At 34.2% G+C, this 25,479-nt stretch overlaps 1 protein-coding gene across 2 annotated transcripts in view; it reads right to left on the minus strand.

The window, feature by feature from the left end:
* PLSCR5 (phospholipid scramblase family member 5) overlaps positions 1-25,479 on the minus strand; it is a 30,736-nt gene that overhangs the window by 1,363 nt on the left and 3,894 nt on the right. The window contains exons 2-8 of one of the 2 annotated variants that reach the window (XM_032172245.2): positions 24,343-24,518; positions 17,787-17,829; positions 16,619-16,839; positions 14,111-14,272; positions 11,743-11,904; positions 8,109-8,191; positions 7,916-8,021 (exon numbers count right to left, since the gene is read on the minus strand). In XM_032172245.2, the coding sequence (XP_032028136.1) occupies positions 8,153-8,191; positions 11,743-11,904; positions 14,111-14,272; positions 16,619-16,839; positions 17,787-17,829; positions 24,343-24,518 (803 nt within the window). In that variant the 3' untranslated portion in view covers positions 7,916-8,021; positions 8,109-8,152. Of the gene's footprint in view, positions 1-7,915; positions 8,022-8,108; positions 8,192-11,742; positions 11,905-14,110; positions 14,273-16,618; positions 16,840-17,786; positions 17,830-24,342; positions 24,519-25,479 lie in introns of those variants that run through there. The other variant, XM_032172247.2, reaches the window with a different exon arrangement.

The raw sequence follows: 25,479 nt of genomic DNA on the forward strand, positions 1-25,479 counted from the left end.
AGGCATATGTAACTGGATTTTAAAAAGTAAGAACTGTTTAATTCTCTATTAGTCTTTCTATGTATTTTCCGCAGCTAGCTTTCAACGTAATTAAAAATATGATATAGTTTAAAACATTCAATGTACTTAAGAATATAATATAGGTGCCAAAATGAATACTGACATTTTATTTTATTTTATTATTTGGTTAAGCTAAAATTAATATTGAAGAGACAATGAAATTGTAGCCCAAAACCGCTTTTATGATTTATTGATATTGGAAAATATTTTCCAAATCTTTTATGTTTAATAAAGTTTTTTTATTAATCGCCCCAATATAATGTAAACTTTTTCTCAAAGGTATTTTTTCAGGTTTACACATTGGCTACTTCATCTATTATGTGGAATAAAAGCACAAAGATATCCATAGAATAACACCGCACATATACTACTAGGGGATGAAAGATTTAAAGTTGTTTATATGTTACCTTTCTAAATAGAAAGAGCACATAATATTGATGAGACTATTATTAATTCAGGTCTTAAAGGAATAAAAGCACCTCTCCCCTAGTTTTTTGGATTCTCATTTTATTTTATTTTAAAAGTTATTTCATTGTGCCATTTCCTGCCCACTCATATTCTTCATTCTGGAAGGTTGACAAAAAGCTAACAGTTTTGTAAAATCTGGCAAATTACTTAACCTTCCTGAACATTGATTTTTTTTTATCTGTACCTTTGGGCTTATAATGTGTGGCACTGGAATCAGATGAGCAATGTATGTAAGAAGTCTAGCCCAGTGTCTCATAATGCTCATTAACGCTAGGCTTTATATACTTGTGAAACAAATGGTCTTGTGTTTTAATTTTGTTTCGGGCAAAATATCAAATTTTAATATTTGAAATCTCTTATAGTTCCATTGTAATTGTTTTTTAAAAATAATATATTTATAATTAAATCAAAAATGCCTTGAAATGCATTTTCAATAATGCTGATAATGATACTTGGCAGACAGTCATAAAATAGAGACTCAGTCAGCAAAAGCTACTATGGTTTTTTCCATTTCTTTAACACACTTTTTAATGAAAATTTTTTTCTTTTTAAAATATATTATAGATTCCTTAAATTATTTAATTCAAATTATTTAAATATGAGATGCCTAAATTTAATCCCTAGACAGTTAGAATGAAGCACAATACATGTCACTAAGTACAATTCCCACCTATTTTTAATGGCAAAAATTTCACAGCATAAGAAATAGACAAAATCCATCTATACTTATTTAGAGAAATTTTATTAAAAATAATTTTTTCTTCTAAGAAGAGCAAAACACAATGTAAGGAGAAATGATAAAAGTCAAAGTGTATAGAATAAAAAAATGCTTAATTTGAAAAGTCAAAATATGATAAACAATAATTTCATTTCCCCTTATTTTAGCAATTAAAGAAACAATAATATAAAACTTACAAAACAGGTGTAAGAGTAAATTACGAAGTAGTAAACGTTTATGTTATTTTCTGTTTGTTTTCATTTTGAAAATAAAATACAACAAATCTAAAAATAATATGTCCATAAACCTCTAATTAAGGCTCAAATGAATTAGAATTTCAGTGTGCAACCTGTCTGGGCTATAACCTGAATTCTTCATATCATCTATCCAAACCTCTCTTTTGTAGGGAAGTCTGATTTATCTAACAAGTTTTACCATCCTTCCTTCCAGATATTATGGCTTCGGAAAGATATTGTTTTGTTCCTCCTTAATACTTGTCGATTTGCTCAGATTCAGTTTCTGAGTTTCAATACAGTTTCTAAACAATTTCCAAAACCTCTAGAAGATGCTTTGGCCAAATACAGACAAAGTACATAAATTCAGAAGAAAATATTAGTTTAATCGTGATCTAGCACCATTACTTGGAGGATACCTGGGGCACAGCTGAGTGGGACAATGTGGCCTAGCCTAAGAGAGTCTGATCTCACTAAGCACATTCTGATCTTATGCAGCCTCTTCATTCCTCATTCTGACTACTGTATTTCTATCTCTTCCGTGCCTTTGTTTGTGCTGTGCTCTTGGCTTGGAATATTCTCCCAGCCAAACACTTCCTAGCTTTGACCCCACCTAGCATGTGAGACACATATTCAACTCATGGGTTATTTGTTAGCTACTCTCTAGGGGTACTAACCTTCCACCTTAAATGGTATTGAATGCTTCCTTTTTTTGTGCCTTTGTGGTACATTCTTTTTATTGTAGCACCTGTAACACTGACTTGAACCTGTTCTTATGAGTGTCATGGCCATACCTTCAGTTTCTAATGACAAAAATTGGAATGAACTGATTTTTTATATTAGAGTTCTTAAAATCCTTTACATTCCATATCTAACGAAATGCCAAGTTTTGTCAGTTCCTCTTCCTAACCTTGCCTTGCAAGACTGTATGTGATTTAGCCCCTGGCTACTTTTCCTACAGCAGTTCATTTTTCTCTCTCTCTTGTTTATTGTACTCCATACTGGCTTCCTGTGCTTCTCAAACTTGCCCAGTTGCTCTTGACTCAGAGCCTTTGAATTTGCTTCTTTTTTTTTTTTTGGAGACGGAGTCTTGCTCTGTTGCCCAGGCTGGAGTGCAGTGGCACGATCTCAGCTCACTGCAATCTCGGCCTCCCGGGTTCAAACAATTCTTCTACCTCAGCCTCCCGAGTAGCTGGGACTACAGGTGCACACTGCCATGCCCGGTTAATTTTTTGTATTTTAGCAGAGTTGGAGTTTCACCTTGTTTCTCGGCTGGTCGAGAACTCCTGAGCTCAGGCAAGCCGTCCCCCTTGGCCTCTCAAAGTGCTGGGATTACAGGCGTGAGCCACCACGCCTGCCCTGCATTTACTTTTGTATCTGCCTGGTACACTCTTTTTCTAAATATTCTTAAGTCTTGCTTTCTTCTTTCTGGTCTATGCTAAAATGTAATAGCAGTTCTATTTCTATTTTGTTACGCTGAGTTACTTTTTCACGGGTTTGAGGATGTAAAATACTCATCCTTCTAGGAAAGAATTGATTGTTCACTCCTTGCATTAACAATCAAATGAGTAACAATCAAAACTAGTATTAAACCTGTTTAAACAATCAATGATTGATTACAAAAGTACACACACTTCTGAAAGACAATCGGAAACATCTTCTTTACATAATTTCTGAAAATCAGATAATCAGCAATAGCTTTAGTCCAGTGAATAGATTCCTAAGGGTCAGCCAGTCAGCCAGTCAGTGAACATATTTACATAGCTAAAGTCAATACTCCAGCATTTAAACTCCACACTTTGCCAAAACCCTATATAGTTTACCTTCTTTGCTTATAAATTGTGTCTTGCAAAACCAGTTCTCCCTTGCCTGAATAAATAATAAGTTCAGCTTCTTTTTTTAGATATTGAGTGGTAGATTCCTTGTCAATATTTGTGATTATCTATGGTAAACTTATCATGTTGTTATCTGTTGGTTTATTATCAACTCTATTCTATGTAAGCTCCACAAAGGCAGGCACCTTGTTGCTTTTGTTTACTGCTATAGCTTAATGCTGACATTGACGCCTAGTGCAGTGTATGCATTCCAGAAATACTTGTTGAAGAGAGTTTAGAGCAGGGACAATGTACCATTGAGTATAATATCCCCAATGCCTAATACGGAGCCTAGTACATAGAAGTGGTTTCAAAAATATTAGCTAAATAAGTGAATGAATAAGAAAAAGTTCAAGAGTGACTACAGTTAATAACAATGTTTTGTATTCTTGAAAATTGCTAGGAGTAGATTTTAAGTATTCTCAGCATAAAAAAAAAGTGAGATAATGCCTATGTTAATTAACTCAATTTAGCCATTCTACAATGTACAGATATATTTGAATACATCATGTTGTACATGATAAATATTACATTTTTATTGGTCAATTATACAATAAATAAAAATTAAAAAATGATTAATTGTCCATGTATTATTTAAAACATTTTTAGGAACATCCTTGAAGTAAACCAGAAATTATTCAGATCTTAATGGGTCCATATAGTTCTCTTAAACTCACTTCTCTTTTTAGAAATATTCTAGTTGAAAAGATACCCACTTTCCTTTTTGACATCTCTTTTTGAAAGACTTAAAGGCATTGCAATTTCAATGACTAAAACAATCTATGCTCCTTCCCCTAAACCAGATCCTCTTTTAATATTTCCTCTGTCAGTAAATGGCATAGGCCAGAAATCCTTTCTCCCTCACAGAGGGAGAAATTAGTCAGGCAGTCAGTTAGGGTGGGTCCTCGGTTGAGTTCTTTCAAACAAAAGAACAGCCTGCAGGCATAAATAAGGGAACTTGCATAGGAAGGCTTGCCTAAGACATGGCCACACTGCATAGATAAGACAGGCCACACAGCTGACTTGCCCAGACATGTCTGCGGTGGGAAATTCCATCCCGTGACACACGTGCAGTAAGGAGAAAAAAGCAATATGGAGTAACTCAAGGTAAGGGCTTGCATGCACACTAGGAGGACAGAGTGGAGCTACCAGAAATTAGCACTTTATGCAAATTAGATGCCCAGCCCTCATTGGTTTCTTATAAAAGCCTCTGTATTCAACTGTAAAATGGCAACCCTTTCCTGGGACCACTCTCTGCGGCAGAGAGCTTTCTCTCTTTCTTTTGCTTATTAAACTGCTGCTCTAACCTCACCCTTGGCATGTCGCATTCTTGATTTTCTCGGCTGTAAGACAAAGAACTTTGGAAAAATTTAGTTTGTTGTTTAAAAGAGAATAGCCCTTACCAGAACAAAACTGCTTCTATAAATCTAATGAAAGTCCACCAGGTTAAAAGGATGAGAGGGGCCTGAATTTTCTGCTAAGATGTAGGTGTAATTAAATGATTACCAGCCATTATACTGCAGGTCACAAGATTTATAACTTTCCCAATTGCTCCTGTAAATACCATTACTATTGTAGAAACTAAGATTGGCTTTTTAAGATGTCTTTTCAGGCTTTTGCATTTCAAATAACGAAATGGTCCTGCCTAGACCAGCAACTCCTCTGTGGCTTCCACCCAGAAGTGGACTTAGTGCACGAAGACCATTTTCCACACCCCTATGTTTGTATCCCCAACCAATTAGTAGCACCCATTCCCTAGCCCCCTGCTTGCCAAATGATTCTTGAAAAACCCTAGCCTTCAAATTTTCAGGGAGGCTGATTTGAGTGATAATTAAATCCAGCATCACTCCCTCCTTCCCTGACCAAGTCAAATTGCCATACCTTAGCATCTTGTCCATCTCCATTAAACATTTCTCATATCTGAAACGTAATCTGTGTTCTTGTCATTATTGGATTAAAAGCTATCTCTTCAACTAAACTGTTACCACTATAAGAAAAGGGTCTATGTATTTGGCATGTAAGAGCAAGTAAATAAATATTTATTTAAATGGATGAATGAATGAGAGGTGTGTGAATCTGGTCAAGTTTTTCCCAGTAAACGCAGTACACAGAGTTGGAGTAAACAGAGTTGGAGCCTGTGTTCTGGGGTTGCCCTGGGGACAAGAAGCAGTAGTGCACTAGGAAACACTGTTGTACAAGTATCAGTCCTGTTCTAGAGCTTCATGCTTTACACTAAAAATCATAAGGTCTTGCTAGTCACTCATGGACTTATGTTTGGTGGAAAAGGGAAAAGTAGAGCATAAAAGAGATAAGAAGATCAATTTTACCTTTAATAAGAAAGGAGAGACAGAATGGGTCTCAGTTTGTTGTACTATGCCAACTTGAAAGCAAAGCACTACATCAGGTTTTTATTTAAATGCAGCCAATTTTAAAATGAGTGATATATTCTAAGAAGGATTTTAATCTTTAGTGGGTCTCCCTTAGGTGTAAGTGTCAAATAGCTCTGTCCAATAGTTTTAGGGTTCATTTGATATTTTAAAAAAGTCTCCAAAGCAGTTTATCATGGTAAAATGCAGCACTTACAAATGATAATTTTTTTCCCATTTTTGCCCCGTGGTGAAAATCTCAGCTGTTGCTGCTGACATCAGTTATAAAAATCTTACATTTTAGAAATCAAAAGTAAAGGACAAGAGAAGATAGGAAAGCAAGATTATCTTTAGGAAGAAAATTTGGGACATGAAGCAGGGGTGCTGGGTAGGAAGGGGGGAAGACAATTTCCCAGGCAGTCATCGTCATACTGCCTGATTTTCCTTTGTTATCATTTCATTTTGTTACCCTACCAGAAATTTATATAAAGCATGGTGCCTGGCATGTTATTTGTCCTCCATTTTATTAGTTAATAAGCATCAGCTTTAAAAGTGTAATTTACTTTAGCTGATTATAAGAAAGCCATAAATCCCATATACTTGAAATGCAACATATTGAGAGGAAAGGGAAGGAATGCTGAGCTCTCCTTCATCATCACCAGAGTTCTTCAAGGTAATATGAGAATCTCAAGGAGATCCCCAAATATCACAGTTTAAGGTTGCAGCACTGGCAAACAGCAAAGCTAGATTCCAGGTTATGTCTATTGCACACAAGACTTTTGTTCCCTTCTATGACTGCATTGCTTCCAACATGGAGGTGATACCAGTTACACTGAAAAAATAAATGGTATGACTGGGAGAAAGGTTGCATGTGATTTTAAAATGTAGTTATTTTTTGGTAGTTAATACCTAAACTACTCTGCCTCAGGTACAAGATATGTTATGGTCGATTGAGGCAATGTATATTCTTTGCATGCCTAGAGGGGGTTGTCAGGAAAGGTTAAGGTGTAAATAAGGACAAAGAAACTGAAGAATACTAAACCAGAATATGGGGGACAGAAGCTTTTCATTTTTATGTTATACAGCATAAAGCCCTTACTCCAGAGCCTAGAACTAAATTGATATTTGTGTGTTCTCTGGGGAACTTACCTACCACCCATAATATTATTTCTAGGAAATGATCATCTCCTAATTTCAAATGACGCTAACTTGACTAACTTAGTAACAGATGTTTAGCATACATTTTCTTTTTCTAAGTGAAGAATTGCCTGGAGTTTCTTGAAACACCCTTATATGTGCATAAAACCGTAGGTGGTATTTACGTAAGTCTAAAATAGAGCCTACGTGGCTACATGGTGCCTTGCTTAAAAGAAATCTGTTCCATTTGGAAAAAGGAGAGAATAATTATTGTCATTCATAACAAATTTTCCTTTTGTGTAGGTTTTGGAGATATGTTGATAACTAGTGGATACTAATCAGGAAAACTCCATAAATGTTGAAGTGAAAGATATTAATTTAATTGAATGTACTGGACTCTTTTACTTCTGCATTTGACTCACGGATTAAGATTTTATTTATTTGGTTTCCTTTGCTTGTTTTTAAGTCCTTGAATTGTCTATTTTTCAGAGCCTTAGATCCCTTAATTGATTGAATTTTCACTGCAAATAGATAAAATTCCTGCTAGACAACAGTGCAGGTCTTAGAGGTCTATTTATATGCTTATTTAAATCTCTGGCATGAGTAGGTATTTAAAGCATGCTTTGGTTTGTAAATACTAGTTTCTTTATGGAATGTAACTGTGCCTCTTACCACTAGAATGAATTGATACCATCTATCTTCCTCTCCATCTTTAGATATATTATTTACCCAACTTTTAACTTCTCCAGTGTAAAGTAATAATATTTCACTACAATAAGAAAATTAATAAACAAAGTATAAAGGGACTACTTTTGAGAAAATGTTTTAGAAACTCAGTCCTTTTGATTAGTAACCAGGCTTAGTACCAGAAAAACTTCAAAGTGTCCTCTAAACATTGAATTTTCATCAGTGATGCTGCAAGCCTTAGTTCTCATCTTTCATGCTTACCATTGCAGTAACTTCAAAAGGATAAAAAGAAAGAACGGTAATCTCTCAAAGCAACCTTGTGCTCGGGCCAGTAATCACGTATTTAGCTATCATGCATTCACAACTAGATAATTGCCTCATTAAACTGTTTTAATAAATATAATAATTAACATTTTTTTCTTACAAAAAAGCAAACATTCAAACCATTCAGAAATGAAATCCAGAGCCCAAGGGATTTCTAGAAGAAAATGAAAAAGAATTAGATAGCGTCAAATATAGACATCTTCAAAGGGAAAGAGATCATTTAAACTTGCATTTTACTTACTGAAATATGTTCTGCATATTTTATTGTTTTCATTATCTTGGTTATTATAATCCAGCCAGTGAATGTTCAAAGAACATAAAATCCTACAAATAAATAAACTGAATATAAGTGAATTTACAAAAGACAACAATTAAGATCAAAAGTTTGACATGCAAGCTTTGATTATATAAAGCAATTATATTTCCAGTGGTGTTCCAGTATTATGATTTATCAGAAGAAGAGAAATTTAACAGTTTTAAGCTTTACAACATTTTATTTTCATGTTGAATTTTCAGAGTATAAGTAACTTAGAAACCTTATCTGAATCTGCATAGTATTGTCAAAGTGTTCCAGTATTATATGATTTATCCGGAGAAGAAAAATTTAAAAATTTTAAGTTTCGTGACTTTTTATTTTCATGTTGAATTTTCAGAGTATAAGTAACTTGAAAACTTTATCTAAATCTGCATAGTATTGTCAAAGTTTTGGGTGATAAACCCTTTGCAGAATTAGACTGTATGCATTCTGGGTCAGTGTAGGAAGTTATAATGGATACCAATATTTGAACAAAAATTAGATATATTACAACAGATAATGTAGTCAGCAATTAGGTGGTTATTTGAGGGAGTACTGAAAACTATACCAGAGAGAACTCAAACAGTGAGTGGTGTGAGTTGGAGGAGTGGTAGGTTGTGAAGCAGTATCTTGGAACCAGAATAGACCAAAAATTAGATTTCATTTGTGAATTTAGATTTGTATTTAACTCAGGAAATAACTTTATACCAGCAGCTTTCTAAAGCTTTCACCTCAATAAAATAGAAACAGCAATTAAAAATTAAAAACATAATTCTTTCTATAAAATTATGTATAGAAGAAAGTAATTTATCTTGATAATACATGTAAAAAGTAGTTTTAAAAGCTATATTGGCTGGCAAAAAAAGGCAAGTGTTTTACAATATGATGGTAAAAAGAAAAAAAGAGAAACTAATGGGAGTCATTAACTATTCTCAGTGAACATTTCTCCCTTAAATGCTGGAGTTTAAAAGTTACCCTTTAAGATGATTAGGGTATTATCTAGATCAGTGCTTCTTAAATTTATAGTGCATGGAGAAAGCACCTGGGCATCTTGTTCAAGTGCAGGTCCTGAGCCATCTGGGGTGGGATCTGAGATTCTTTGCTTTGAGCAAGCTTCTAGGTGGTGCAGATGCTTGCACTTTGCACCACACTTTGAGTATGACCTAGATCAACCTTTATGGAACCTACGTCTCATCAATCTCTCAAAGCATATGGACTAAGAAATACATGCTTTTTCAAGAAGAACATATGTTTAAAGGGTTACTGAAACAATAAGAAAAACTGGTAAGGTTTAAAATATGGAGAATTGTAGTTCCAATTTTGGCAGTACATTTTAACTATCAGCTTGTTATGTAAAATAGGTGAGTAGGGCAGATTAAAAAGGATCTATTTCTAAATATTAACGTTAAGTGTGGGGCTTAATCAGAAAGGCCTAAGGAAGAACTTGGGGAAAGGGTGTGTGTGTGGAGGGGTTGGTGTTGAAATCAGAATGATCAAAGACGGGAACAGTAAGCAAAGGAAGGGTGGCAAGTTAAAAGCACTGTCCAGTGGATAGAGGAGAATAGGGAAGAGATGACATTAGGCAACAAGCAAGATGGACTGAACTGGTTAGATTTGCAGATGAAAATGAGAGTTGAAAATAAGGGACAACTTAGTAAGTTTAAAAACCTAGCACTCTATAGATATTACTTCCACCTTCTACCAATAATAGGAGACTGCTAAGTTAAAATAATTCCTCTGAAATTCTGGAGAAATAATCCTAATATACACACGTGTATATGTACATATGTATATATGCATACATATATATATATGTCTGTATTAAATTCTGAGTTTCAGTGAAGTAATCAGGGAATAATTTATAGTTCATATATTTTCCAATTATCATTAGAAGAGACTCAGTAAATAGGGCATTAATGTAAACCATCAGATTTAGCATTCTGAAACCCCAGAAAACAATAAAACATGAGAAGGAATTTAAGCTTTATAAAAATTTCATGACTACCAAAAGTGCATAACCTGAATCTAACCATGACACAAACTGAAATTAGGCCACAGTTTACAAAATAATTGGCTTATGCACTTAAAAAATGCCAATGTCGGCTGGGCGAGGTGGCTCACACCTGTAATCCCAGCACTTTGGGAGGCCAAGGCGGGTGGATCACAAGGTCAGAAGATCGAGACCATCCTGGCTAACACAGTGAAACCCCATCTCTACTAAAAATACAAAAAAAATTAGCCGGGTGTGGTGGCACATGCCTGTAATCCCAGCTACTCGGGAGGCTGAGGCAGGAGAATCGCTTGAACCCAGGAGGCGGAGGTTGCAGTGAGCCGAGATTGCGCCACTGCACTCCAGCCTGGGTGACAGAGCAAGACTCTATCTCAAAAAAAAAACCAAAAAATAAACCAAAAACAAAAATGCCAATATCATGAGACTCAGGAAAATGCACATGGGTGTGCACCTGTTTATGCACACACACACACACACACACACACACACCCCTTAAGAACTGTTCCAGGTGAAAGGAAACTAATGAGATGTGACAAAATGGACATACTTCATGATCTTGGATTTTCTATTGTTAGAAAGGACATCATTATGCAAATCAGTACAACCCGAATAAAGTCTGTAGATTAGATAATAGCATTGAATCAGTGTTTAGTGCCTGACTTTGACAATAGTACTGTGATGTGTAAAAAAATTCCTTGTTTTTAGGAAATGCACACTAATATAATTAGGGGAAAAGGCATCATGTCTGCAACATACTCTCAACTCTTATGCTGTTTGTTTTAATCACTTATGTGTGTGCCTGTGTATACACGTCTTTTTCATGTATTTATAGAAAATACATGTGTTTATATATCAAAAAATAAAAGCTCCATAAGTTTTTATGGCTGCATTGAAAATGGTAGGAAATTAGGTAAATATTAGAGGGAAAACTAAGAACAGGATATAGGTCAAACATTTTGACACAGGTATTATTTGACTTCTGTTCTTCTATCACCAATCTCCACACACCAAAGAAGAAAAGGTGTTCAATATAATTGTAAGTTGGAAAGTAATAACAAGAACATAATAGCTTAGAAATAATGGCAACTGGTACCTATGGTACCTATTAACTCATCAAATCATTTCATGTATCTATGTTCATATTGAGAAGCCAACATTCTTAATATCATCTAGCTCACTATCATGCAATGAACCAGTCTGGAACTTTACCCAGGATAAATCATGTGATATTTATGTTTGCATATTTTTTAGTTAAAGTGAAAATAAGCCAAAAATCTAAATTGAACGTAAAAGCAAGGGGAAACTCGGTTTTTAAGGAAATGATGAATAGGATGTGATAGCACATCAATATTTGAGAAAGGGGATATGAGATCACTGGAGAGGGGCTGCCTAACAGAAATGCAGTGTTCTAAATTCTAATTTTTGAAGAACATTGGTCCTAAGCTATCCTTCTATGAATAAAATATACTCTTTGGGGGTAAAAACTGTGTAAATGGGATAGGCTATATTGTAATTAACAAGCAAGAAGGAGAGTAACAAATCACTCATGCTCTCCAAGCCCATACTTACAAAGAGAAAACAGGCACCGATCATTGCTGCTTTGACTGTTACATCTAGATCTGCAGGAACATGAATTCCGAAATTGTCAGCATTTGTGAAGACATCATTTACAAATCCTGACCAGTACTTTGAAATCTTCCCAATTGTAAGCTTTTCATTAATGGTTTTCACCTTTAGAAGGAAAATAAGGAGTATTAAATTTGAAAGTGTAAAAAGTGGTTTTATACCTCTGAGGGTGTTTATGAGAGATTTGAATTATTTTATTTGTCATCTTCAAATGACAATTCCATGTTACTCATTCCATCATATAAGCATAGGTTTGTAAATTTAGCTTTTCAGTTTACTTTTTAGAAACTTTGCTTTTTTGACAGTTTTCTAGTGCATCATAATTCTTTTTCTTTTTTGTATGCAGATGGAGAACATCAGGATAAATAATTAAGGCTCAGCCACCACAAGATGGCAGCAGGTACATAGTCCAATTGTATGATCTAAGCATGAAGGCGATCTCTTTACCTGAGGTCCAGATTTTAAACCTGAATTCTCCATCTTAAAAATATAAAAGAAGATATGTTTGAAAAAATATTTCAGAAGGAATTAAATTAACTTCTAGGCATAATTTGTAAACTTTCAAATTTCAGTTGCTAAAATTTTATAATTATTAAAACATTTAAATATTATTGGCCATTGTTAAATCAAGTTTTTATATTATACTCAGACATTTATTAGGTCAATACTTTCTAACAAATCCTAAATCCTATTTTTACATTAAAAAAATCTTCCTGGTTAATGTACCACATAGGAAATTAAGACCAACTAGACATCAATGAGTCCTTCTCAGCTAGAAGGAGTTCACAAATCAACTTTATCAGCTATTCGTTTGTTTATTCTGCTTCCCATCCTGATGCTGAAAGTAATTCAAGAGAAACTACCACTTTTTTCAGGGTAGTAAAAGATAGAGAATAGAGAGGGTTACTTAGGACATTTCTATAGCATGAATGCTAAAACTCTTATGTTTAAAGTCCTCCTGAATCATATTACTCTTAGGAAAGTCATGCCAAATCCTTTGGGGATAGGGTGAAGTTAGAAGAGCTCAGTTGGCAAAATTTGCATTGTATTCTATGTGCATAGTGTTTCCTGAAGTCCTGAGAACTAAATGCCCTTGCTGAGATATTTATGTATGAATGGATGAAAAATAAATATACACTTTCAATTAGGCTGTCTCCTCTACCTAAGATGTATGTCCAGGACAACCTGCTAAGATAGTTTATATTGCTACAGATCAAATTTGCAACTTTCTATTTTTTAAATATTCAATTTATACAAATATGAGAATAAGGTTTTTTTTTTTTTTTTTTTAATTTTTTTGAGACGGAGTCTCGCTCTGTCGCCCAGGCTGGAGTGCAGTGGCGCAATCTCGGCTCACTGCAAGCTCCGCCTCCCGGGTTCACGCCATTCTCCTGCCTCAGCCTCTCCGAGCAGCTGGGACTACAGGCGCCCGCCACCACGCCCGGCTAATTTTTTTTTTTGTTGTATTTTTAGTAGAGACGGGGTTTCACCGTGGTCTCGATCTCCTGACCTCGTGATCCACCCGCCTCAGCCTCCCAAAGTGCTGGGATTACAAGCTTGAGCCATCGCACCCGGCCTTTTGTTTTTTTTTTTTTTTTTTTTTTTTTTTTACAAAACTAACTTAGCAAGTCTTAGAAACACAGGTTTTGAGTTAATGCTATTTTAATGTAACGTGATGCTGAAATGAGATCTAAACTGGGATATGTGATCACAAGGGCCATAGGAAAGAATATACATAATATAGATGATTCTAAACTATATATATTGGCTTTATGCCATGTGTCCTGTGATTCTACATAAATAAAACATACTGAAAAGAGAATGAAGTGCTAATTTTCAAAATCAGGAAATATTGGTTATCTTAAAAAGGCAAAGCTATGTGTCCAAAAATTTTTGATGTTCAAAGTCTTGGACACATTAAAATAGCAACACATTTACTATTCTAATCAAAGAGATATAGTAGCTTTGTCCATAAAACACATAGAATTATTTTTGGCTAAATATGCTTTTATTATAGTAAATTTATTAAAATTAGTTTGGATAATACTTACACTGGTCCATGACAGATGTGATGGCCAAGGTGATAAATTTTGTAATATTATTTTTAAAAATCCTTGGACTTTATATCTCTGGATTTACATATTCCTATTCTTAGCATGTACAATATGGGCTGATTACATTATATTACGAATATGTTATTTTCTGAACTTATTTTAGATGAAATTAATTTGAACATATAAAAAATTGAATTATGTTGCAAAAAAAAAAATCAGGACCTAAATGAAAACTTCTTTCATTTTGTCAATTGTACCTCAAAATCCACATCGCCAAAACAGCCACATGTCACACAAGGACCAACAATTTTCAAAATATCTTCTTTGTTTGCATTTTGGATTGTGAATTTAGGCAGAAAGGGGTCCCACTTCTGTGTAACGTAACCAACTATAGTACCAGGAGGGGCTTGGATTTCTAACTGTAAGAAGAGATAATGATAAAATAAGATTTTCTTAGGTTATCATATTTTAATTTTACTATAATGTCAATTTACCTGTAAACAATATACTGTTATAAAATTATTTTGATATTCTACAAATCATTCTCAATATCTGCTTCTAAGGATAAAGATTTTATAAAACATTTTATAGAAAACAAAGAAATTCACTGTATAAACATATGTTTAGCACTGTGCACTAGAAGTCTATGTCTTATTTCCCTAAAAAGAATCTACCCCACGACTATCTTCTGACCCTAGGACAGTGGCTTCTTTGCCGTTTTATCCCAAGTACAAGAGTTGGTCAACCACTGAAGAAGCTGTTCCTATGTGGTTACTCATATCTACTTCTTCTTTTTTTTTTTTTTTTGAGACGGAGTCTTGCTCTGTCGCCCAGGCTGGAGTGCAGTGGCGCAATCTCGGCTCACTGCAAGCTCTGCCTCCCGGGTTCACGCCATTCTCCTGCCTCAGCCTCTCCGAGTAGCTGGGACTACAGGCGCCCGCCACTACGCCCGGCTAATTTTTTTGTATTTTTAGTAGAGACGGAGTTTCACCGTGGTCTCGATCTCCTGACCTCGTGATCCGCCCGCCTCGGCCTCCCAGAGTGCTGGGATTACAAGCGTGAGCCACCGCGCCCGGCCCATATCTACTTCTTCTAATTGTAGCTACAATACATATCTATTTTAAGCCTCCTTTATCAATTATTGAGTATTCGTATTTTTTCTCTCAGATTATAAACTCCCAGATTATCTGTATTTAATTAAAAACAAATGCTTCTTGCAGATTTATAGTCATTAGACACCAGTTTGATTGCTGGTTTGTGGCTTCCAAAGTGTTTGAGACTAGTAGTTGGATTTTTGCATGATCAGGCATTACTTTAGTATTTGACTCCATTACCTTTACATATTTATGTAACCCAGTCAAATATTTTGTAAAATAAATTGGGGGTGGGTACAAATTTTTAAAATGTTTGCTTTTAAACCAAGACATCTCTCCATCATCTGATCTCATTTTGACTTTTCTTATTAAGTTCATAGTCTTATGCATATGTCTATAACGTTCTTGGATAGATAAAAGTGATTTCAACTAGACTGCTTAGAATTAATATAGATTTGCTCTGGGATCACTTTTAAAGTTATTAATTTGCTATTGATGAAATTTTTTAAAAAGTTACTAATAGGTATCAAGATATATATTATGTTTAATTTATGACCCGGGACTACCATTAAAGAAAACGTTAATTATCAAAAATTTTTAAATGAGCATATTTCTGTGATCATAATGACTACACTCTCTTGGTGCATATTAATATTAAATATCCACAGTAGACAGATGGAAATTCTTGGGCTCCATGCACGAGCACTCCAATCATCTTATCACTTAGCCAGATGCTTACCTAAAAATAGTTGGAGAATTAGCTTTGATATATGTTATTAGAAACTTCCCTAAATAACCATCTTTCATATTAATATTTTCCCGTCATCCTAAGGCTAGTACTTATCCACAAGTTCTAACAGAGAAGGTTGGGCTTAAATTAGGACACCTGGATCAAGTCCCATCTATAATATTTCCTGATTTCTTGAATGTATAGTCATAGGTAGCCACCTCCACTCTCCTTCCTTGACTGCCAAATGTAGAGAGTCATTATTTCTAGCTCCTAGAGATTTCATGATTCTATTCTTGCTCATGAGTAGAATATCATGGTATCAAAGCCAGTAAGGTAAGTAAAAGTTCTGTGTCAATTTAACTGCATAAGTCAATGAAAGTTATTATTACAGGCGTACTAAATAATAATGTAAATCTATTGTATATTAGAATAAAATAATTGAATTATTCCCTGTAGAACAATAACATTGTCTTGCCAAACCTTGGGCTTTGTCATAAATGGGTAAATGCATTGTGAGATTCCATACCAAATAATAATATCTATCCAAGAGGACACCTTAGAGGAGTTTAATATCACTTAGCACTTCCTGGACTTTGCTCCAGTTGGAGAAGACAAAGGGTGTATATGCCCAATGGTGGAACCTGTAGACAGTACAGTTACATGACTACTATAGAGATTCCAGAGGTCTATCTCATTTACATGATGCATGAGCTGTCCTCAACAGTTTACATCACGAAAGCCACCATAGCTTTTGGTTGGAAAGGAAAAAAGTTTAGTGAATTACCAAATCCTCAAGCTGATCTGATCCTAAAGGAGCAACATACTATTAATAATTAAAACAACTGACAGGTTAATTGCCTCATTGCTCCAGATGAATTCCTTTTAAAGAAACAAATGCTAATCTTAAAAATCAAAAAAGACAACCAGAGCCAGTAACTAACCTCTTGTAGGTAGCAAGGGCACCAGCAGCTGTTACATCTCAAGGGCCTGTTCACTGTAATGACCTCTCGACCTGAGTTATCTGTGATCCTCAGGGTGCAAGATCGCAGAGTGGAACAGAAAGTACGATTGAAGCAGATGCTTTCCTCCACTGCAAAGTAAATTCTTTGTCCCAAGCTGTTTTTAATCTCATATTTATTGGAGGTCTCAGTACCAAGTATCACTAATGGAGCAAAAAAAAAAAAAAATTATAAAAACATTTTTTTCCTTAGTATTGATAACTTTAAATAAAGGGGAGATGTTATTAAAAGAATACAGTGTCTGATCAATTATTAAGTATATGGTATCTTCTTCACACAAATTTATTTCTATGCTCTAAATTTTTGGGACTTAGCCATGGAAATAAAAGTAAATGGTGAGAATAAAGCTATATAATTAATTAATGTTTATTCCAGATACATGACCTACTTGAGTACATATAGTGTACCTTTTCACTAAAGGATAAATGCTTTAAAGAATAATTTATAACTCAAAAAATAATTATATTATTGTTATAGAACTATTGGGACAACTCATGGTGATAATAGTGATTTTGTCTAAAATATTTGGTAATATATCTAAAGGTGTATGCTATCCTGCTATTTCAATTTTTATATATATTTAGGCATAATATAGAGCACTAAACCCAGAAAGTACTCAAGTAATTTGAATCCAGTTAGTCGTGCTTGTAAATTTGTAGATTCTTAAATAATTTGCCTATTTGGTAAATCACTGATAAAACGATAAAACAGTAACATTTTGTTTTGATAACTTTTTGTTATTTAGTCAAAACTTTGACTTCCATTTTTGAAATTATTAAGAAATTTAAATGATTAGCATCCATGGAAATGATCAAATACCTTTTACTATTTAAAGTAGATGTAATGTCAGAATTTGAATGGCAATATCACCAAAGATTCAGAGTTTTACGCTTCTATTCTATCTAAATAAGACTAATAATTTTACTTTCAGCTTTTAATTGAAAAAAGACCTAGTACTCTTTTTGATCTAATTCTATTCTACACATTTAACTTTCTCATTTATAACATACTTAGATGCAAAGAAACTTCTGAAAACTAAAATATTTTCAATAGTTTTAATAAATACATAATATATATAAAATGCACTTACTTCCAAGCAGCTCCACCTGCTGGTGTATAATTATCAGGTCTAACTGTAAAGGATGACATAAAGGAAATGAAAAGTATTAACATCACATTGAAAACCTTTGGAGATACTGCTATTACCCTATTGACTCTATTACATAAAATTAGTGATTTTCATGCTTTCTATTAGGAAAACGGTTGAAAATGTCTCACATTTTATAATGCAAAAGAACGTAAATTTTTTTTTTATTTAAGTAAAAATTTAGAAGAACCCTGAAAATTCCAAGGCAGCATTGAGCAAGAATAAGAATAGCAACGGGGCTTGGCGCAGTGGCTCATGCCTACTTCTGGAGGTCAAGGTAGGCAGATTGCTTGAGCCCAGGAGTTCGAGACCAGTCTGGACAAAATGGCAAACCCCTGTCTTTATAAAAAATACAAAAATTAGCTGGCTGTGATGGTGTGGGTCTCTAGTCCCAGCTACGGTGGAGAGAGGCAGAGTTGGGAGGATCGCTTGATCCTGGGAGGTTGAGGTTGCGGTGCACCGTGAACCAGTACACTCCAGCCTGGTTCCCAGAGGGAGACTCTGTCTCAATTAGAAAAAAAAAAAAAGAAAAAAGAGGCTGAGACAGAATTAACTCTGTGTTAACTCTGCAATAATGAGAAAATTAGAGTAGATCTTGAACACAAGAGTTTGTGAAGATTTTTAAACAATCTCTGAATTATAATGTTTAAGATGTTTTACAACTCAATTTTTTTAAAAGACATGAAGCAACACAATAATGATTTGAATGCCTGGCCTCTCCTCTTAACATCTGCCTACCTCTATTAACACTCTGTCAAACTGCAAGTCGTATCTTTCAGTGACCAATATATTTGTTAAACCTGAAAGGTTATTGTGTACATTTTTCTCTCATTCACACTTTCCTTTGGACTAAAAATAAAAATGAGTTCCTGTGGATGCCAACAAAATACCAGTTTAAGTCAAATAAATGTTATGGCACTAAATACATTACAAAATTTGACTTATGTAATTAAAAATAAAGTTAATTTACAGAGATAAAATATCCACAGATAATTGAGAAATGATGATTAAATTAAAAAGTCCGCAATGCAAATTGCTTTTTAAAGGAAATATGAAAGTTATGTTCTTATAAAGAAATTTATTTGTGTTTATTTTATTTTTATTTTTTGAGACAGAGTTCAGCTTTGTGGCCCAGGCTGGAGTGCAGTGGCACGATCTTGGCTCACTGCAACCTCCACCTCCTGGGTTCAAGCAATTCTCGTGCCTCAGTCACCTAAGCAGTTGGGATAACAGGTGCACACCACCATGCTCGGCTAATTTTTGTATTTTTAGTAGAGACACAGGGTTTCACTGTATTGGCCAGGCTGGTCTCAAATTCCTGGCCTCAGGTGATCCACTCACCTCCGCCTCCCAAAGTGCTGGCATTACAGGTATGAGCCTGTATGTCACAAATATGGCCCATTTGTGTTTATTTTCAATCTGATATTCAGTACTTGAAGATCCAGTAATGCAAAAGTATGAACACTGAATATGCTGCTGATCATTGTATTTTCTAATGCTTCATTTTTCCTTTCACCTTAAAATTTTCTTCACCATATTCTCCCTTCGCATTAATAAACTCACCAGTAACTATTAAACTAACCAGTCATTACTAAAATTTGGTATTGATTGGGCATCACAATCTCAGAACATTTGAAGCTGATTTCCCTCATTCTCCTTGTATGTCCTAAGGTGAAGGTAAGACTACTATCATTTTCTCTATTTAAATCTTATTATTGATAAAATAATATGTATGGCTTCTTTTTTAAGATTCACAAAAAACATTTTTCCAAAAATAATTTGTGATCTAAGATATTCTAAAACCTAAATTTACAATAATGAGAAAGCTTTTATTAGAAAAAAATACTAGACCAAGTCTTTAGTAGTGTACTGCATTAGTTTTGTTATCTTCTGAGGAAAATGGAGTGGTAAGCCTCAACAATGATATACATTATTATTTAGTAGTTGATCTATGCAAAAGTAACTTAGAAATGGAGATCTGTGTGGTCATGAATAAAGTGGCAGTTTAGGTACTTTGAATACTGTTGTCATGAATCAAGTTTTAGTGTTGAAATTTAGAAACCATTAATTGAAATCCACCTGACAATGAAAAAGTAGTACTTCTCTAATATCCAACAATAACAGTTTTTTATTATTATTATTATACTTTAAGTTTTAGGGTACATGTGTACAATGTGCAGGTTTGTTATATATGTATACATGTGCCATGTTGGTGTGCTGCACCCATTAACTCGTCATTTAGCATTAGGTGTATCTCCTAATGCAATCCCTCCCACCTCCCCCCACCCCACAACAGTCCCCAGAGTGTGATGTTCCCCTTCCTGTGTCCATGTGTTCTCATTGTTCAATTCCCACCTGTGAGTGAGAACATGCAGTGTTTGGTTTTTTGTCCTTGCAACAGTTTACTGAGAATGATGATTTCCAGTTTCATCCATGTCCCTACAAAGGACATGAACTTATCATTTTTTATGCCTGCATAGTATTCCATGGTGTATATGTGCCACATTTTCTTAATCCAGTCTATCGTTGTTGGACATTTGGGTTGGTTCCAACTCTTTGCTATTGTGAATAGTGCTGCAAGAAACATACGTGTGCATGTGTCTTTATAGCAGCATGATTTATAGTCCTTTGGGTATATACCCAGTAATGGGATGGCTGGGTCAAATGGTATTTCTAGTTCTAGATCCCTGAGGAATCACCACACTGTCTTCCACAATGGTTGAACTAGTTTACAGTCCCACCAACAGTGTAAAAATGTTCCTATTTCTCCACATCCTCTCCAGCACCTGTTGTTTCCTGACTTTTTAATGATGGCCATTCTGATCTTTGACAAACCTGACAAAAACAAGCAATGGGGAAAGGATTCCCTATTTAATAAATGGTGCTGGGAAAACTGGCTAGCCACATGCAGGAAGCTGAAACTGGATCCCTTCCTTACACCTTATACAAAAATTAATTCAAGATGGATTCAAGACTTACATGTTAGACCTAAAACCAAAAAATCCCTAGAAGAAAACCTAGGCAATACCATTCAGGACATAGGCATGGGCAAGGACTTCATGACTAAAACACCAAAAGCAATGGCAACAAAAGCCAAAATTGACGAATGGGATCTAATTAAACTAAAGAGCTTCTGCACAGCAAAAGAAACTACCATCAGAGTGAACAGGCAATCTACAAAATGAGAGAAAATTTTCGCAAACTACTCATCTGTCAAAGGGCTCATATCCAGAATCTACAATGAACTCAAACAAATTTACAAGAAAAAAACAAACAACCCCATAAAAAGTGGGCAAAGGACATGAACAGACACTTCTCAAAAGAAGACATTTATGCAGCCAAAAAACACATGCGAAAATGCTCATCATTACTGGCCATCAGAGAAATCCAAATCAAAACCACAATGAGATACCAATAACAGTTTTTTTTAATTGAATAACTACCATAAGGTAGTCACTGTGCTAGATGTTTAGACAGTGTCTGATTTAATCCTCACAAAAACTCAGAGAGAATATCATTAATTTTAAATGTGAGGAAACAAGCCCACAGAGATTAGGTAATTTGCCTACCATCACAGAACTTGTAAATGGACATCAATTCTGACATGCATTCTATTCTGTTTCTTTGCTGACATCACTATGCTAAATTTAAGGGAAACAAATCTTAAGTGATGATATGAAACTTGAATACCTTTCCTATTTTCTTTACTCTTATACCCTCCCCATCTTCTGTAATAACATTTGATTTGCTCTCTCTGTGAAAAAATCTCCTGGATTTGAGGGAGTTGTTTGTTTTAGGTTGTTCTTGTAGTTTTCTTTAAATAGCACATAGCCACTTATAAACCATGGCCCAAAGGGGCATTTTCCATTCTTTTTCTATTGATTGATAGACTAGGAATTTTGGAAACTTTAAACAGATTGAATTATACATTTAGGTGTCATGGCAAGTAAAACTTAACTCCTTAAGTATGAAAGCTGTAGAAATGAAAACACAATGAGAGGATTAGATGTATGGCTTAATAATTAATTTTTTAAAAAAATCAAATTGACAGGTATCAATGATTCCATTTGATATATATTTCAAAATAAATTGGATATTTACATGTTTTGTAGACTTTAACTAAATTACTCTTACGTATAGGTGACTAAATTATAATAATTATTCTTTGACACTATACTGTAAAATGTTATTGACTGTATGAACATGTAAATCTAATCTGGAAAGAATCTATTGATTTTATTCTTAGATTTAATGTACATTATATAGCTAAACACTCATATATGTATATTTTCAAATTGTTCATGGAAACAAGATTCTCAATAGTAATTGGATGGACTTGATTAAAAGAGAATAAATAATGTTAAAATATTTTATTTAAATTTTTAAATTTAGAATGATATTTATTGTATATTTCCTGCTTATCCATTGATTAATGTACTATTTCCAAATGTTCATTATTTTGTTTGATTTTTTGTGGCTTTTAAAGAAAAGTTAGCATCTAAAAATTCATTTTATATTGTGTCTCTTCCATTTTCATGGCATAACACTTTTGAAGTGCTCATTCCTCCTTTTATATGTACACTGCTTTAAGTAAAGAAAATAAAGTTTCTTTTAGTATAAAGTGAGGAAATTATCTTTCCCTTTAGAAGTAGAATATTCAACAATTGGTGGCATATTTTTCTTTTCTTGGAATGATTAACAAAGGTATATTTTTGGAAAATTTATTCCATTTTAGAACCAAAGCCAATGGGCTCATATCTCTACTTATTGAACATAACAAAAATGTATTCATGTCAAGCATCTGGCTCCGGGTGTGTCATCATTCATGAATGGAAGAAGAATATGTGATGACCATATGTGATCATCAAACCTCAGCCCTCTGGCATTGGTATATCACTTTTATACTTGGCAAAACCTTGTCTGACAACATTCCCAAACAGCTTGCAGCAGTTAATCAACTCTAGTCAGCTATTACAGCTGATCCTTTCTGCAGATGGAAGATGGTAGGTTCGCGTTTCCAGCTCTTTTACATATCTCCCTGAGCTCTCCAGTCTCTAAAGTACATTTGTCTGCCAGTGGGTTTCTGGAGAAGGCATCTGCAATTGTAAACATTTTCCCAGGAACATATGCTGCGTGCAGCTTAAACCCTATCAGGCATAACAGAAATCTCTTGTACCTTAAGGGAATTAACACAGAGATTTGATTTTGATAAAGGAGATAGACTTTGTAGTTTGAAAGAATGCCAAACAAGCTGAAAATTGCAGCAGATGTGCTGACATCTCAATATTAGTGTAATTCTACTTCTAATCTTTTTTAGGATAAAATACAAAAGCAACAATAATATACATACATGAATAGCAATAGCTATTTATATGCCATAAAATTCAGATAGTGATATTTTGATTGATTTATTATAAGGCTTAAATCCTGCCTACTCTGCGATGACTAGAACAGTGACTATACCCAATAGCAATATGCTCTTTTAAGCAAATTGGCCTGGAGATGCAGTGGTATCAGCAGACAATGTTCACTTTATAACTGCTTTCTCTTGGATTTGTGTCCTCCTTTTGAGATTCAGTTGAAGACACTGAACTCTCAGCTCATTGTTGAAGTCTCTCTCAAGTACTTTGATCCTTAACAACCTCTCTCTCCTCTATACACCTGCACAAATTACAATAGTGTGTGTTTATCAGTCATTTGTACACAGGCTTGCACTTTGTATTGACTTTTTTTTTTTGTCTTGCCAATTAGGTTGCAGAACTTTTGGGTGAGAGGGGCTAGGTTTCATGCTTTTTATATGTCTTGAGTATAGCAAGCACTCGACATACATTCTTTAATTAAATAGCTGTAGATTACTAGATATATTAGAAAATTTCTTTTCTTTTCTTTTCTTTTTTTTTTTTTTTCCAAAGCAGGGTCTCACTCTGTCACCCAGGCTGGAGTGCAATGGTGAGATCACAGCTCACTGTATCCTTGACCTTCCTGGGCTCAGGTGATCCTCCCACCTCAGCATCCTGAGTAGCTGGGACCACAGGCAAATGTCACCATGCCCTGATAATTTTTGTAGAGATAGGTTTTTATCATGTTGCGCAGCCTGGTCTGGAACTCCTGGCTTATCCACATGCTGTGGGCTCCAAAAATGCTGGGATTACAAGCATGAGCCACCATGCCTGGCATATTAGACAATTTCTTGAGGAAAAATTTACTGACACCTTGAACAATGAACAAGTGGATAAATATGGTAAACAGCTCCATCAAAAATATTTAGTCTCATCATTCTGTCAAATAAATAAGGAAGATAAAAGTAGTAATAAGATACATTTTAAAAATAGTAGAAATAAATAAAATTAATATTTTATAGTTTTATAATTTATAATGCTTTTTTCACTTCGGTAAATTATTGGTTAAAGTCTTTCAACCTTGATTGAAAAGCCAGAAAGAAAGTTTGTATTAATTTTAAGGGTAGAACATATCTGTAGTAATAGAAAGATAAAAACACCTGGCTTAAATATTCTAGACCAGGAGGGAGACTGACTGTTGGCAGGAAACTGCTTGGCAGAGGGAGACTCAGCTGCCATGCTTGGTTCCCTGAATTGGAAGAGGCAGGAAGGCTTTGGTCCGGGTCTGGAGCTCCAGGAAGAAAACCAGGCAGACCTCTTCTTTGGTTCTGGGCATCTGCAAGAGAATGAAATCCCAATCCATATTTAAATGTAGGCCATTTTATTTAGTCCTTCTTAAAATATTTGTTACTTCTTGATTGATAGGATAGTTTATCTCCTGACTCTCATTTTAATGCCCTTTTCCTTATTTTCACTACTCACTGCCATTATTACTTGTCCCCTAAGTCAGAAAAAAAGAAATGCAGAAGACTGCTGGTAGTAGTTGTGAGAAAAAGTTGAATTTAGCCAAAATAACTAACTTTAGAAAAAAATATGCATATGTGTATATGTATGTGTATATATATAATTACTTGAATATATATACTTACTGCATATATATTTATATGCATACATAAATTATATATTATATACATATATGAACCAAAATGTGGAGAGTAATTATTGGTTACTTTATACATATATAAATTATATATTATATAAATATATATAGGTATATACATATAAATTGATGTTACTTGAATATATATGCAGTAATATATGTCTATATATTTATATATATACTTATTTTTATATATTTATATTTATATAAGTCTATATTTATATAACCAATAATAGTTTGAAGCTATGCATCCTTTTGTAGCTCACCCAATATTACAAAATATAAAAGATATCATAATCAAAGAATTCTATAAAGTTTGACTAAAATTTTTAGAGAAGACATCTGTTTTCTATATTATTGTCAGGTAAATATGTTACAATTTTAATCATCTTTCATTTTGAAATTTGGGGGTTTGGTATTTACTTTGCATTGTTCTGTGTAATTTTATGTATAACCCCTAATAAGGTGGTATATGCAAAAGTCTTTTTGTTTAAAAATATAAATGATAGCCTTTCTACTATTTTTTTCTTCTCACATAACTACCATTTGGATATCTCTCTCATAAGATATCTTTTTTTTCAAAGAATGTCAGTATTTTTACTTCTCATGTTTAGTAATCAACAAAGTGTTAGAGCTT

This window comes from Hylobates moloch, unplaced genomic scaffold, assembly GCF_009828535.3.
Source record: "Hylobates moloch isolate HMO894 unplaced genomic scaffold, HMol_V3 SCAFFOLD_13, whole genome shotgun sequence".
NCBI classification, from domain to species: domain Eukaryota; kingdom Metazoa; phylum Chordata; class Mammalia; order Primates; family Hylobatidae; genus Hylobates; species Hylobates moloch.